Source organism: Eleutherodactylus coqui, chromosome 11 (genome assembly GCF_035609145.1).
Source record: "Eleutherodactylus coqui strain aEleCoq1 chromosome 11, aEleCoq1.hap1, whole genome shotgun sequence".
Taxonomy (NCBI): Eukaryota; Metazoa; Chordata; class Amphibia; order Anura; family Eleutherodactylidae; genus Eleutherodactylus; species Eleutherodactylus coqui.
Genome location: NC_089847.1, coordinates 2,289,127 through 2,303,502, shown reverse-complemented (window position 1 = coordinate 2,303,502; position 14,376 = coordinate 2,289,127). Strand labels below are relative to the sequence as shown.

At 42.3% G+C, this 14,376-nt stretch overlaps 1 protein-coding gene across 1 annotated transcript in view; it reads left to right on the top strand.

The window, feature by feature from the left end:
- JPH3 (junctophilin 3) overlaps positions 1-14,376 on the top strand; it is a 171,539-nt gene that overhangs the window by 49,981 nt on the left and 107,182 nt on the right. The window contains exon 2 of the mRNA XM_066582490.1: positions 1,365-2,142. Within this exon, the coding sequence (XP_066438587.1) occupies positions 1,365-2,142 (778 nt within the window). The remainder of the gene's footprint in view (positions 1-1,364; positions 2,143-14,376) is intronic.

Here is a 14,376-nt window from a genome sequence, read left to right as displayed (position 1 = left end):
TTTCCACATTTATATGTCTCTGGACAACCAATATGGAGCCGGCACCAGAGGAGGGCTCCGTGCCAGATTGGTAGCACCCTAGAGATCCTAGGGGCCCATCCCGGCCGTGTCCTTGTGAGAGCTGCAATGGAGACCGCATTGGTGGACACTCAGCTTTCCTAGGATCAGAGATCACTGAGGAGCAGCTGAATGGATCCTAGCTAGAGGTGCGACTTGTGTCTCGGCTTTTTGTATTCTGACGTCCTCGGATGCAGCTCTTCTCTTCGCCGCCACCTGTTCATCTGCAGCAAGAGGAGCTGCAGGGACCTTCTGACAAGTTTCATCTGAACGTTAAGATGAGACCTTCGGGATGCGACGAACAGTTTGCACAAACAGCCACAACTGCCGCAGCTCCCGGGTACTTAGAGCAAGTGTTTGCATTGTTACACGTCTCTGCCGAGCTGCTGCCACATCTGGCGCCGTCACTTTACTCCTCCAGTTTCTACCTGTCACTTCCAAGTCAGATGAAGTGTAGTTAGGCAGAATATGGATTCTTCTAGATCAGCAGGTCTTGTCCTGGTGCTGCCATCATCCCGCCATCACACTTATATCAAATTTTTGTTTTACGACAAAAAGTTTCAAAATAGTCCAAACTCTGTGCTGTTTAAGGTCCTTGTGTATCTTTATTTCAGTCAGAACTTAGTTTTGATCGGGAGCTCCAGATCCCCTGCGTAGACATAGAGGTGCATGATAATATCTTGCTTGCCTGCAGCCACCACTAGGGGGCACTTAGGAGACCACCGCATACACATTTATTATTGAGACCAGTATATTCTGCATATAGTGAGCTCCCCCTAGTGGTGGCTGTGTATATCTGTATATCCTTTCCTGCAGATGGTTCTATATATATATATATATGTATACCATCTGCTTAGAGGTGTGTGTACAATGAGCTTTTCCTAATGGTGACTGTATATATTCCTATACAGTGATCTCCTCCTAGTGGTCCCTGCATAAATCTGTATACCAGGATTTCCCCCTAGTGGTGGATGCAGGTAGTCTGAATGTCATCATTCTGTTCATGCTGAGGATTTGGAGCTGTGTATCAGATGCACAGCCTATTTCCCATCCATTAGAGATCATGTTGGCGTTCCTTGGAAGTTCTGATGAGACGATATCTTGTATAATGTGATATGTAAATGACATCATCACAGTCCGGTCTCGTTCTCGTGTTGCCGCCGTCGGAGATGAGAGTGTAAGCCGCGGCGGTCTCAGGTGGTTTGTTCATCCTTGAAGGAGATGAGTTCATAACAAGCTCTTTCTTTAATGCCTTTTAGGTTGGAAACGTGACGCCATATTAAGTTGCTTTTCTGTGTCTTTTCCAGGTTCTTACCAAGGTCAGTGGGCGGCTGGAATACGCCAGGGCTATGGAGTGCGCCAGAGCGTCCCATATGGAATGGCTGCCGTTATACGGTCCCCCCTTCGGACCTCTATAAATTCGCTCCGCAGCGAGCACACCAATGGGACAGCAATGCATCCAGATGCCTCGTGTGGGGTGGCCAGCAGTCCGGCCGTCTCTAGAGGGGGGTTTGTGTTGATGGCCCACAGCGACGCCGAGATGTTAAAGAACAAGAAAAAAGGAATCTTCAGGAGGTCCATTCTCAGCGGCCTGAAGCTTCGCAAGTCCGAATCGAAAAGCTCCCTCGCCAGCCAGCGGAGCAAACAGAGCTCTTTCCGCAGCGAAGCCGGTATGAGCACCGTGAGCTCCACTGCAAGCGACATCAACTCCACCATCAGCCTGGGCGAGGGCGAGACCGAACTCTCGGTGATCGAGGACGACATTGATGCCACCACCACTGAGGTTTACATGGGCGAATGGAAGCACGACAAGCGCTCTGGTTTCGGAGTAAGTCAACGCTCGGACGGTCTTAAGTATGAGGGGGAGTGGGCCAATAATAAGAGGCACGGGTACGGATGCATGACTTTTCCTGATGGGACGAAGGAGGAAGGGAAATACAAGCAGAATGTACTGGTGAGCGGGAAGAGGAAGAACCTGATCCCACTTCGAGCCAGCAAGATTCGGGAGAAGGTGGACCGTGCCGTGGAGCAAGCCGAAAGGGCGAGTAACATTGCCAAGCAGAAAGCAGAGATCGCAGCATCAAGGTGAGGACGGGGCATCCGAGGAAATGGATTGGTGGGTGGGGCTAAAGCACTAGGCTCCTCCTCCTGAAGGGTTATAGTGGTCTCTTAGTACACAGCCAGTAACATCAATGAGAGTAACGCAGTGAGTGTCCAGATAACGGCAGACAACCCAACTAGATCACCGGTGGGAAGGGCATTAAGTGCATTTAAAGGGACACCAAACCTGGAGTCCACAGGTTTGCACTGCAGGTTTGGTGTCCCTTTAAAATAGCCATTTTCAGGTAGGGACAGGGTGACTGTCATGTTCTTCATTAGCATAAGCGACCCTCCCTGCCCCCATGACAACCCGTCCTGAGAACCTGACAACTGTAGATTTATTGGCCCTTTAAGAATTGCATTGTTATGAAGTTTTGATGCTCTTGGTGTATTCCTGTGGAGGGGATAATTATCATGGCTAACATACCTGGGCGACTCTTAAGTGTGTGCGGTAATGATCACCTGTGAAGCATTAGAGTGGTTTATATCTAAACTCCTGGCATGATAAAGGTCTGGGGCTATTTTATCATTTTAGCAGCATCTTTCAAATTCCACCTCTGATTGGTGGTGCTTACTTTCCTTTTCTTCTCTATCTGACCCAGATCATAATGACAACATCTCCCGATCACAACTTGTCTCTGTAAAATTTTTTCACAGACATTTTGATTCCGTGCTTTTCCAACATCCTCCCTGACCTCCAGACAAACCTGTCATTCATAGTGCCCATGGTTGTCATAAAGCCTTCCTTGGTGGCCCACTCCCTATAGTGCCCGTTTTAGGGCTTCACGCAGTTATATTGCCTCCCTTTACATCCCACATAGTAACATTGCCTATCCTTGTGCCCCCACACAGTAGTAATGTCCCACTTTCTGCTCTCACACAGTAGTAATGTCTCCTTTTGTGCCTTCACACAGTAGTAACGCAACTCCCCAGAGGGATGATCCTGGACACTTGACTAACGTGAAGAGCTGGGAGGGATAAGTGTTGGCTCGTCACGGTGGCACTTACCAGGCTCTGGTCTGGGAGGGATGACATGTAGCCAAGGCCAGAGCAGGATCGCAGGCCAGCTTCAACACCCCTAGGATAGGGAATGCCAATAAATGGGTTGATGGGGGTAGTAGTATTTATCACTCATGACGCCACCGTTCCCACACACCGGTATGCTATGCGGTGCAAAAAACAACATAGAGACTTGTGTATCGTACCTCGGGTCCCCAGGAACGGTTAGGGCCCGGTATAACTCTCTTTAGGTGCCAGCAGGCTAGAGCTCAGACGTCAGAGAGGATATGCAGGATGAATCTGGTCCTATAGGCCACGTTATCTGTATGTCACCGGTCCTAGACTGGGAGCCCTCCGGAGGAGGAAGGGGGGTAGAGGTCACTGCGCAGACTCTCCGGCAGACAATGATTTACATGAAGGCTTAAACAATAAACACCCCGCACTGCAGGCGCGTAGGTGTGACTCTGTAGTGTACCTCTGTGCGGTGATTCTAACTATGGACGGCCGCACAGGAAAAGCCTGTACTGTGCATTAGTACCTGTACGGTGGGTTCCTCTATACTGAATTATTTGGAATGGCTCTCTCTCTAAAATCCTGGGACTCACTCCATTCACATTCAAACTCCACTCGCTACAGGATATCGCTCCTGCTCCTCCATCTGAAGGTGCTTCCATGTGGCTCTGTGTTAGCACTCTTCCCGCTCTCAAGCGATCACATTTATACCCTCACTTGTACCATGTGACAAGACAAACTGATACATTTGGATGCAGGCAATGATTTTATTACAGTTAACCTTTAAAGTGCCGCAGCTATGCAACACACACTGGATATGACCTGACAAGGTTTGCAGAGTGCATCCACATAGGGCAGACACGTATGACATTTATGGAGGGGACCAGGATGGTGTGCTGGGTCACCACACTAATATCTCCCTCTGTGCCCCCACACAGTAGTAATGTCCCCCTTTGTGCCCCCACACAGTAGTAATGTCCCCCTTTGTGCCCCCACACAGTAGTAATGTCCCCCTTTGTGCCCCCACACAGTAGTAATGTCCCCCTTTGTGCCCCCACACAGTAGTAATGTCCCCCTTTGTGCCCCCACACAGTAGTAATGTCCCCCTTTGTGCCCCAGCACAGTAGTAATGTCCCCCTTTGTGCCCCCACACAGAAGTAATGTCCCCCTTTGTGCCCCAACACAGTAGTAATGTCCCCCTTTGTGCCCCAACACAGTAGTAATGCCCCACTTTGTGCACCCACACAGTAGTAATGCCCCACTTTGTGCCCCCACACAGTAGTAATGTCCCGCTTTGTGCCCCCACACAGTAGTAATGCCCCCCTTTGTGCCCCCACACAGTAGTAATGTCTCCCTTTGTGCCCCCACACAGTAGTAATGTCCCACTTCGTGCCCCAACACAGTAGTAATGCCCCACTTTGTGCCCCCACACAGTAGTAATGTCCCACTTTGTGCCCCCACACAGTAGTAATGTCCCACTTCGTGCCCCCACACAGTAGTAATGCCCCCCTTTGTGCCCCCACACAGTAGTAATGTCTCCCTTTGTGCCCCAACACAGTAGTAATGTCCCCCTTTGTGCCCCACAGAATAGTAATGTCTCCCTCTGTGGGCCCACACAGTAGTAATGTCTCCCTTTGTGCCCCACACAGTAGTAATGTCCCCCTTTGTGCCCCAACACAGTAGTAATATCCCACTTTGTGCCCCTACACAGTAGTAATGTCCCACTTCGTGCCCCCATACAGTAGTAATGTCCCCCTTTGTGCCCCAACACAGTAGTAATGCCCCACTTTGTGCCCCCACACAGTAGTAATGCCCCCCTTTGTGCCCCCACACAGTAGTAATGTCCCCCTTTGTGCCCCCACACAGTAGTTATGTCTCCCTTTGTGCCCCCACACAGTAGTAATGTCCCCCTTTGTGCCCCCACACGGTAGTTATGTCTCCCTTTGTGCCCCCACACAGTAGTAATGTCCACTTTGTGCCCCAACACAGTAGTAATGTCCCCCTTTGTGCCCCCACACAGTAGTAATGCCCCCCTTTGTGCCCCCACACAGTAGTAATGTCCCACTTCGTGCCCCAACACAGTAGTAATGCCCCACTTTGTGCCCCCACACAGTAGTAATGTCCCACTTTGTGCCCCCACACAGTAGTAATGTCCCACTTTGTGCCCCCACACAGTAGTAATGTCCCATTTTGTGCCCCCACACAGTAGTAATGTCCCACTTTGTGCCCCCACACAGTAGTAATGTCCCCCTTTGTGCCCCCACACAGTAGTAATGTCCCCCTTTGTGCCCCCACACAGTAGTAATGTCCCCCTTTGTGCCCCCACACAGTAGTAATGCCCCCCTTTGTGCCCCCACACAGTAGTAATGTCCCACTTCGTGCCCCAACACAGTAGTAATGCCCCACTTTGTGCCCCCACACAGTAGTAATGTCCCACTTTGTGCCCCCACACAGTAGTAATGTCCCACTTTGTGCCCCCACACAGTAGTAATGTCCCATTTTGTGCCCCCACACAGTAGTAATGTCCCACTTCGTGCCCCAACACAGTAGTAATGCCCCACTTTGTGCCCCCACACAGTAGTAATGTCCCACTTTGTGCCCCCACACAGTAGTAATGTCCCCCTTTGTGCCCCCACACAGTAGTAATGTCCCCCTTTGTGCCCCAACACAGTAGCAATGTCCCACTTTGTGCCCCCACACATTAGTAATGTCCCATTTTGTGCCCCCACACAGTAGTAATGTCCCACTTCGTGCCCCAACACAGTAGTAATGCCCCACTTTGTGCCCCCACACAGTAGTAATGTCCCACTTTGTGCCCCCACACATTAGTAATGTCCCACTTTGTGCCCCCACACAGTAGTAATGTCCCACTTTGTGCCCCTACACAGTAGTAATGTCCCACTTCGTGCCCCCACACAGTAGTAATGCCCCCCTTTGTGCCCCCACACAGTAGTTATGTCTCCCTTTGTGCCCCCACACAGTAGTAATGTCCCCCTTCGTGCCCCCATACAGTAGTAATGTCCCCCTTTGTGCCCCCACACAGTAGTAATGTCCCCCTTTGTGCCCCCACACAGTAGTAATGTCCCCCTTTGTGCCCCAACACAGTAGCAATGTCCCACTTTGTGCCCCCACACAGTAGTAATGTCCCACTTTGTGCCCCCACACAGTAGTAATGTCCCACTTTGTGCCCCTACACAGTAGTAATGTCCCACTTCGTGCCCCCACACAGTAGTAATGCCCCCCTTTGTGCCCCCACACAGTAGTTATGTCTCCCTTTGTGCCCCCACACAGTAGTAATGTCCCCCTTTGTGCCCCCACACAGTAGTTATGTCTCCCTTTGTGCCCCTTGTTTATCTATTTTACAATATAGCTCCAGCATATTCCGTAGCGCTGTACAATGTCATCCTTCATTGCTTCTAAATACCAAATGAAGCTATCAGTATGTTATATCCACGTTCCTCCATTCTCTCATTAGTAGCGCCCCCTTTCTGTCAATGACAAATAAGACCCGAAGCTCACCAGATCCCGCTGGCATCACGAGCGCCTGGGTCCCCGTCGCTGTCTCTGCTGCATATCACCTGGCTCCGGCGCCACAGTGCAGTGACATCATCAGCGTGCTCGCCACCAGTGACTGCTGCGCCACAGTGCAGTGACATCATCAGCGTGCTCGCCACCAGTGACTGCTGCGCCACAGTGCAGTGACATCATCAGCGTGCTCGCCACCAGTGACTGCTGCGCCACAGTGTACCTGGATAATTGCCCTGGATGCTAGTGGTGGCGCTGATGGAGATCTGATCCTCATCAGCCGGTGAGCCGTGCCGCCGTCCTACAATATAATGACAGTTTTGTGTCTAGACCAATATATAGAGTCTGCCAGGGCCACAGCTACAGGGGGTGCAGAGGCAGCAATCGCATGCGCATCCTGGTGCCTACGGGACCCAATGTCCCCTCTGCCACATCATAGGTGGCACATGGTGGACTGGGTGACGCTGTAGCAGAGGAGCTTCAGGTTATTGGTCTGGCAACAGTCACCAGCTCCATGGAGGGCAGTGGGTGACACTAGCAGGGTGCCAGCAGGTAAGATGGGCTACACGGCACATTACCACTTCAAAGTTTTAAGAGTTTATATATGGCCCGGTCATCATGATCAGCGTCATGCCATTCATTTCCATATAATATGTATGCCCGGGTGTTTTCCATGCATTGTATACAGCTGCAGCACTGACCGGCATTTAGACCTCTCCGGCCCGCTGTCATGTACCTGTCACACACCTTCACGCATTACACAGGATGACTGTAGAGAGGGAATTCCTCCACTTGACCCAGTTCCCTCCTCCTAATCCAGTAAAGCTTTACTGCGCTGCACACGTCTGCCCTCCTCAATCACCTTGCAGCAGAGATGCGGGCTGCAGCTGGTCTGCTCAGAGCCACGGCGGACCCTCACCGAGCCACCCACCTGACTGACAGGTCCTCTGTGCCACGTGAGCCACGGATGCATCAACATAGCGAGTCTCTTGGCTGGCATGAGGTGACAATGGGCTTAGACTGCAGAAGGAAAAGTGACCGACATGGAGGCACAAACTGCATAAGCCTGAGATACGCTAATTTCTGAGGAATCACACCATTATCAGGGTCAATAAAAATTGAGAATTTCCCACAGCCGAATCCCCAATAACCCATTCACTTACATTCTATGACTCAGAATGCCAATTAAAAACAAAGAACGTCTATAATACATACCCTATGTACAAGTATATAACTACTATAATACTGCCTCCTATGTACAAGAATATAACTACTATAATACTGCCCTCTGTGTACAAGAATATAACTACTATAATACTGCCCCCTATGTACAAGAATATAACTACTATAATACTGCTCCTATGTACAAGAATATAACTACTATAATACTGCCCCCTATGTACTAGAATATAACTACTATAATACTGCCTCCAATGTACAAGAATATAACTACTATAATACTGTCCCCTATGTACAAGAATATAAGTACTATAATACTGCCCCCTATGTACAAGAATATAACTACTATAATACTGCCCCCTATGTACAAGAATATAACTACTATAATACTGCTCTCTATGTACAAGTATATAACTACTATAATACTGCTCCTATGTACAAGAATATAACTACTATAATACATACCCTATGTACAAGATTATAACTACTATAATACTGCCCCCTATGTACAAGAATATAACTACTATAATACTGCCCTTTATGTACAAGAATATAACTACTATAATACTGCCCCCTATGTACAAGAATATAACTACTATAATACTGCCCCCTATGTACAAGAATATAACTAATATAATACTGCCCCCTATGTACAAGAATATAACTACTATAATACTGCTCCTATGTACCAGAATATAACTACTATAATACTGCCCCCTATGTACAAGAATATAACTACTATAATACTGCCCCCTGTGTACAAGAATATAACTACTATAATACTGCCCCCTATGTACAAGAATATAACTACTATAATACTGCCTCCTATGTACAAGAATATAACTACTATAATACTGCCCCCTATGTACAAGAATATAACTACTATAATACTGCCCCCTATGTACAAGAATATAACTACTATAATACTGTCCCCTATGTACAAGAATATAACAACTATAATACTGCCCCCTATGTACAAGAATACAACTACTATATTACTGCCCTCTATGTACAAGAATATAACTACTATAATACTGCTCCTATATACAAGAATATAACTACTATAATACTGCTCCTATCTACAAGAATATAAGTACTATAATACTGCCCCCTATGTACAAGAATATAACTACTATAATACTGCCCCCTATGTACAAGAATATAAATACTATAATACTGCCCCCTATGTACAAGAATATAACTACTATAATACTGCCCCCTATGTACAAGAATATAACTACTATAATACTGCTCCTATATACAAGAATATAACTACTATAATACCGCTCCTATGTACATGAATATAACTACTATAATACTGCCCCTATGTACAAGAGTATAACTACTATAATACTGCTCCTATATACAAGAATATAACTACTATAATACCGCTCCTATGTACATGAATATAACTACTATAATACTGCCCCTATGTACAAGAATATAACTACTATAATACTGCCCCCTATGTACAAGAATATAACTACTATAATACTGAACCCTATGTACAAGAATATAACTACTATAATACTGCCCCCTATGTACAAGAATATAAGTACTAAAATACTGCTCCTATGTACAAGAATAAAAGTACTATAATACTGCCTCCTATGTACAAGAATATACCTACTATAATACTGCCCCTATGTACAAGAATATAACTACTATAATACTGCCCCTATGTACAAGAATATAACTACTATAATACTGCCCCCTATGTAAAAGAATATACCTACTATAATACTGCCCCCTATGTACAAGAATATAATTACTATAATACTGCCCCCTATGTACAAGAATATTACTACTATAATACTGCCTCCTATGTACAAGAATATAACTACTATAATACTGCCTCCTATGTACAAGAATATAACTACTATAATACTGCCCCCTATGTACAGGAATATAAGTACTATAATACTGCCCCCTATGTACAAGAATATAACTACTATAATACTGCCCCCTATGTACAAGAATATAACTACTATAATACTGCTCCTATGTACAAGAATATAAGTACTATAATACTGTTCCCTATGTACAAGAATATAACTACTATAATACTGCCCCCTATGTGCAAGAATATAACTACTATAATACTGCCCCCTATGTACAAGAGTATAACTACTATAATACTGCTCCTATATACAAGAATATAACTACTATAATACCGCTCCTATGTACATGAATATAACTACTATAATACTGCCCCTATGTACAAGAATATAACTACTATAATACTGCCCCCTATGTACAAGAATATAACTACTATAATACTGAACCCTATGTACAAGAATATAACTACTATAATACTGCCCCCTATGTACAAGAATATAAGTACTATAATACTACCCCCTATGTACAAGAATATTACTACTATAATACTGCTCCTAATGTACAAGAAAATAAGTACTATAATACTGCCCCCTATGTACAAGAATATAACTACTATAATACTGCCCCCTATGTACAAGAATATAACTACTATAATACTGCCCCCTATGTACAAGAATATAATTACTATAATACTGCCCCCTATGTACAAGAATATTACTACTATAATACTGCCTCCTATGTACAAGAATATAACTACTATAATACTGCCTCCTATGTACAAGAATATAACTACTATAATACTGCCCCCTATGTACAGGAATATAAGTACTATAATACTGCCCCCTATGTACAAGAATATAACTACTATAATACTGCCCCCTATGTACAAGAATATAACTACTATAATACTGCTCCTATGTACAAGAATATAAGTACTATAATACTGTTCCCTATGTACAAGAATATAACTACTATAATACTGCCCCCTATGTGCAAGAATATAACTACTATAATACTGCCCCCTATGTACAAGAATATAAGTACTATAATACTACTCCCTATGTACAAGAATATAACTACTATAATACGGCCTCCTATGTACAAGAATATAAGTACTATAATACTGCCCCCTATGTACAAGAATATAACTACTATAATACTGCCCCTATGTACAAGAATATAACTACTATAATACTGCCCCCTATGTACAAGAATATAACTACTATAATACTGCCCCCTATGTACAAGAATATAACTACTATAATACTGCCCCCTATGTACAAGAATATAACTATTATAATACTGCCCCCTATGTACAAGAATATAACTACTATAATACTCTTCCCTATGTACAAGAATATAACTACTATAATACTGCCCCCTATGTACAAGAATATAACTACTATAATACTGCTCCCTATGTACAAGAATATAACTACTATAATACTGCTCCCTATGTACAAGAATATAACTACTATAATACTGCCCCCTATGTACAAGAATATAACTACTATAATACTGCTCCTATGTACAAGAATATACGTACTACAATACTGCTCCCTATGTACAAGAATATAACTACTATAATACTGCTCCTATGTACAAGAATATAACTACTATAATACTGCCCCCTATGTACAAGAATATAACTACTATAATACTGCCCCCTATGTACAAGAATATAACTACTATAATACTGCTCCTATGTACAAGAATATAACTACTATAATACTGCCCCCTATGTACATGAATATAACTACTATAATACTGCCCCCTATGTACAAGAATATAACTACTATAATACTGCCCCCTATGTACAAAAATATAACTACTATAATACTGCCCCCTATGTACAAGAATATAATTACTATAATACTGCCCCCTATGTACAAGAATATTACTACTATAATACTGCCTCCTATGTACAAGAATATAACTACTATAATACTGCCTCCTATGTACAAGAATATAACTACTATAATACTGCCCCCTATGTACAGGAATATAAGTACTATAATACTGCCCCCTATGTACAAGAATATAACTACTATAATACTGCCCCCTATGTACAAGAATATAACTACTATAATACTGCCTCCTATGTACAAGAATATACCTACTATAATACTGCCCCCTATATACAAGAATATAACTACTATAATACTGCCTCCTATGTACAAGAATATAAGTACTATAATACTGTTCCCTATGTACAAGAATATAACTACTATAATACTGCCCCCTATGTGCAAGAATATAACTACTATAATACTGCCCCCTATGTACAAGAATATAAGTACTATAATACTACTCCCTATGTACAAGAATATAACTACTATAATACGGCCTCCTATGTACAAGAATATAAGTACTATAATACTGCCCCCTATGTACAAGAATATAAGTACTATAATACTGCTCCCTATGTACAAGAATATAACTACTATAATACTGCCCCCTATGTACAAGAATATAACTACTATAATACTCTTCCCTATGTACAAGAATATAAATACTATAATACTGCCCCCTATGTACAAGAATATAACTACTATAATACTGCTCCTATATACAAGAATATAACTACTATAATACTGCTCCTATGTACAAGAATATAAGTACTATAATACTACCCCCTATGTACAAGAATATAACTACTATAATACTGCCCCCTATGTACAAGAATATAACTACTATAATACTACTCCTATGTACAAGAATATAACTACTATAATACTGCCCCCTATGCACAAGAATATAACTACTATAATACTGCCCCCTATGTACAAGAATATAACTACTATAATACTGCCCCCTATGTACAAGAATATAACTACTATAATACTGCCCCCCTATGTACAAGAATATAGCTACTATAATACTGCCCCCTATGTACAAGAATATAACTACTATAATACCGCCCCCTATGTACAAGAATATAAGTACTATAATACTGCCCCCTATGTACATGAATATAACTACTATAATACTGCCCCCTATGTACAAGAATATAACTACTATAATACTGCTCCTATGTACAAGAATATAACTACTATAATACTGCCCCCTATGTACAAGAATATAACTACTATAATACTGTGCCCCATGTACAAGAATATAACTACTATAATACTGCCCCCTATGTACAAGACTATAACTACTATAATACTGCCCCCTATGTACAAGAATATAACTACTATAATACTGCTCCTATGTAGAAGAATATAAGTACTATAATACTGCTCCCTATGTACAGAAATATAACTACTATAACACTGCCCCCTATGTACAAGAATATAACTACTATAATACTGCTCCCTATGTACAAGAATATAAATACTATAATACTGCTCCTATGTACAAGAATATAGCTACTATAATACTGCTCCCAATGTACAAGAATATAACTGCTATAATACTGCCCCCTATATACAAGAATATAACTACTATAATACTGCCCCCTATGTACAAGAATAAAACTACTATAATACTGCTCCCTATGTACAATAATATAGCTACTATAATACTGCCCCCTATGTACAATAATATAACTACTATAATACTGCCCCCTATGTACAAGAATATAACTACTATAATACTGCTCCTATGTACAAGAATATAACTACTATAATACTGCCTCCTATGTACAAGAATATAACTACTATAATACTGCTCCAATGTACAAGAATATAACTACTATAATACTGCCCCCTATGTACAATAATATAACTACTATAATACTGCCCCCTATGTACAAGAATATAACTACTATAATACTGCTCCTATGTTCAAGAATATAACTACTATAATACTGCTCCTATGTACAAGAATATAACTATTATAATACTGCCCCCTATGTACAAGAATATAACTACTATAATACTGCTCCCTATGTACAAGAATATAACTACTATAATACTGCCTCCTATGTACAAGAATATAACTACTATAATACTGCCCCCTATGTACAAGAATATAACTACTATAATACTGCCCCCTATGTACAAGAATATAACTACTATAATACTGCCTCCTATGTACAAGAATTTAACTACTATAATACTGCCCCTATGTACAAGAATATAACTACTATAATACTGCTCCTATGTAGAAGAATATAACTACTATAATACGGCCCCCTATGTGCAAGAATATAACTACTATAATACTGTGCCCCATGTACAAGAATATAACTACTATAATACTGCCCCCTATGTACAAGACTATAACTAGTATAATACTGCCCCCTATGTACAAGAATATAACTACTATAAGTCTGCTCCTATGTAGAAGAATATAAGTACTATAATACTGCCCCATATGTACAAGAATATAACTACTATAATACTGCCCCCTATGTACAAGAATATAACTACTATAATACTGCTCCTATGTAGAAGAATATAAGTACTATAATACTGCTCCCTATGTACAGAAATATAACTACTATAACACTGCCCCCTATGTACAAGAATATAACTACTATAATACTGCTGCCTATGTACAAGAATATAAATACTATAATACTGCCCCCTATGTACAAGAATATAACTACTATAATACTGCTCCCTATGTACAATATTATAACTACTATAATACTGCCCCCTATGTACAAGAATATAACTACTATAATACTGCCCCCTATGTACAAGAATATAACTACTA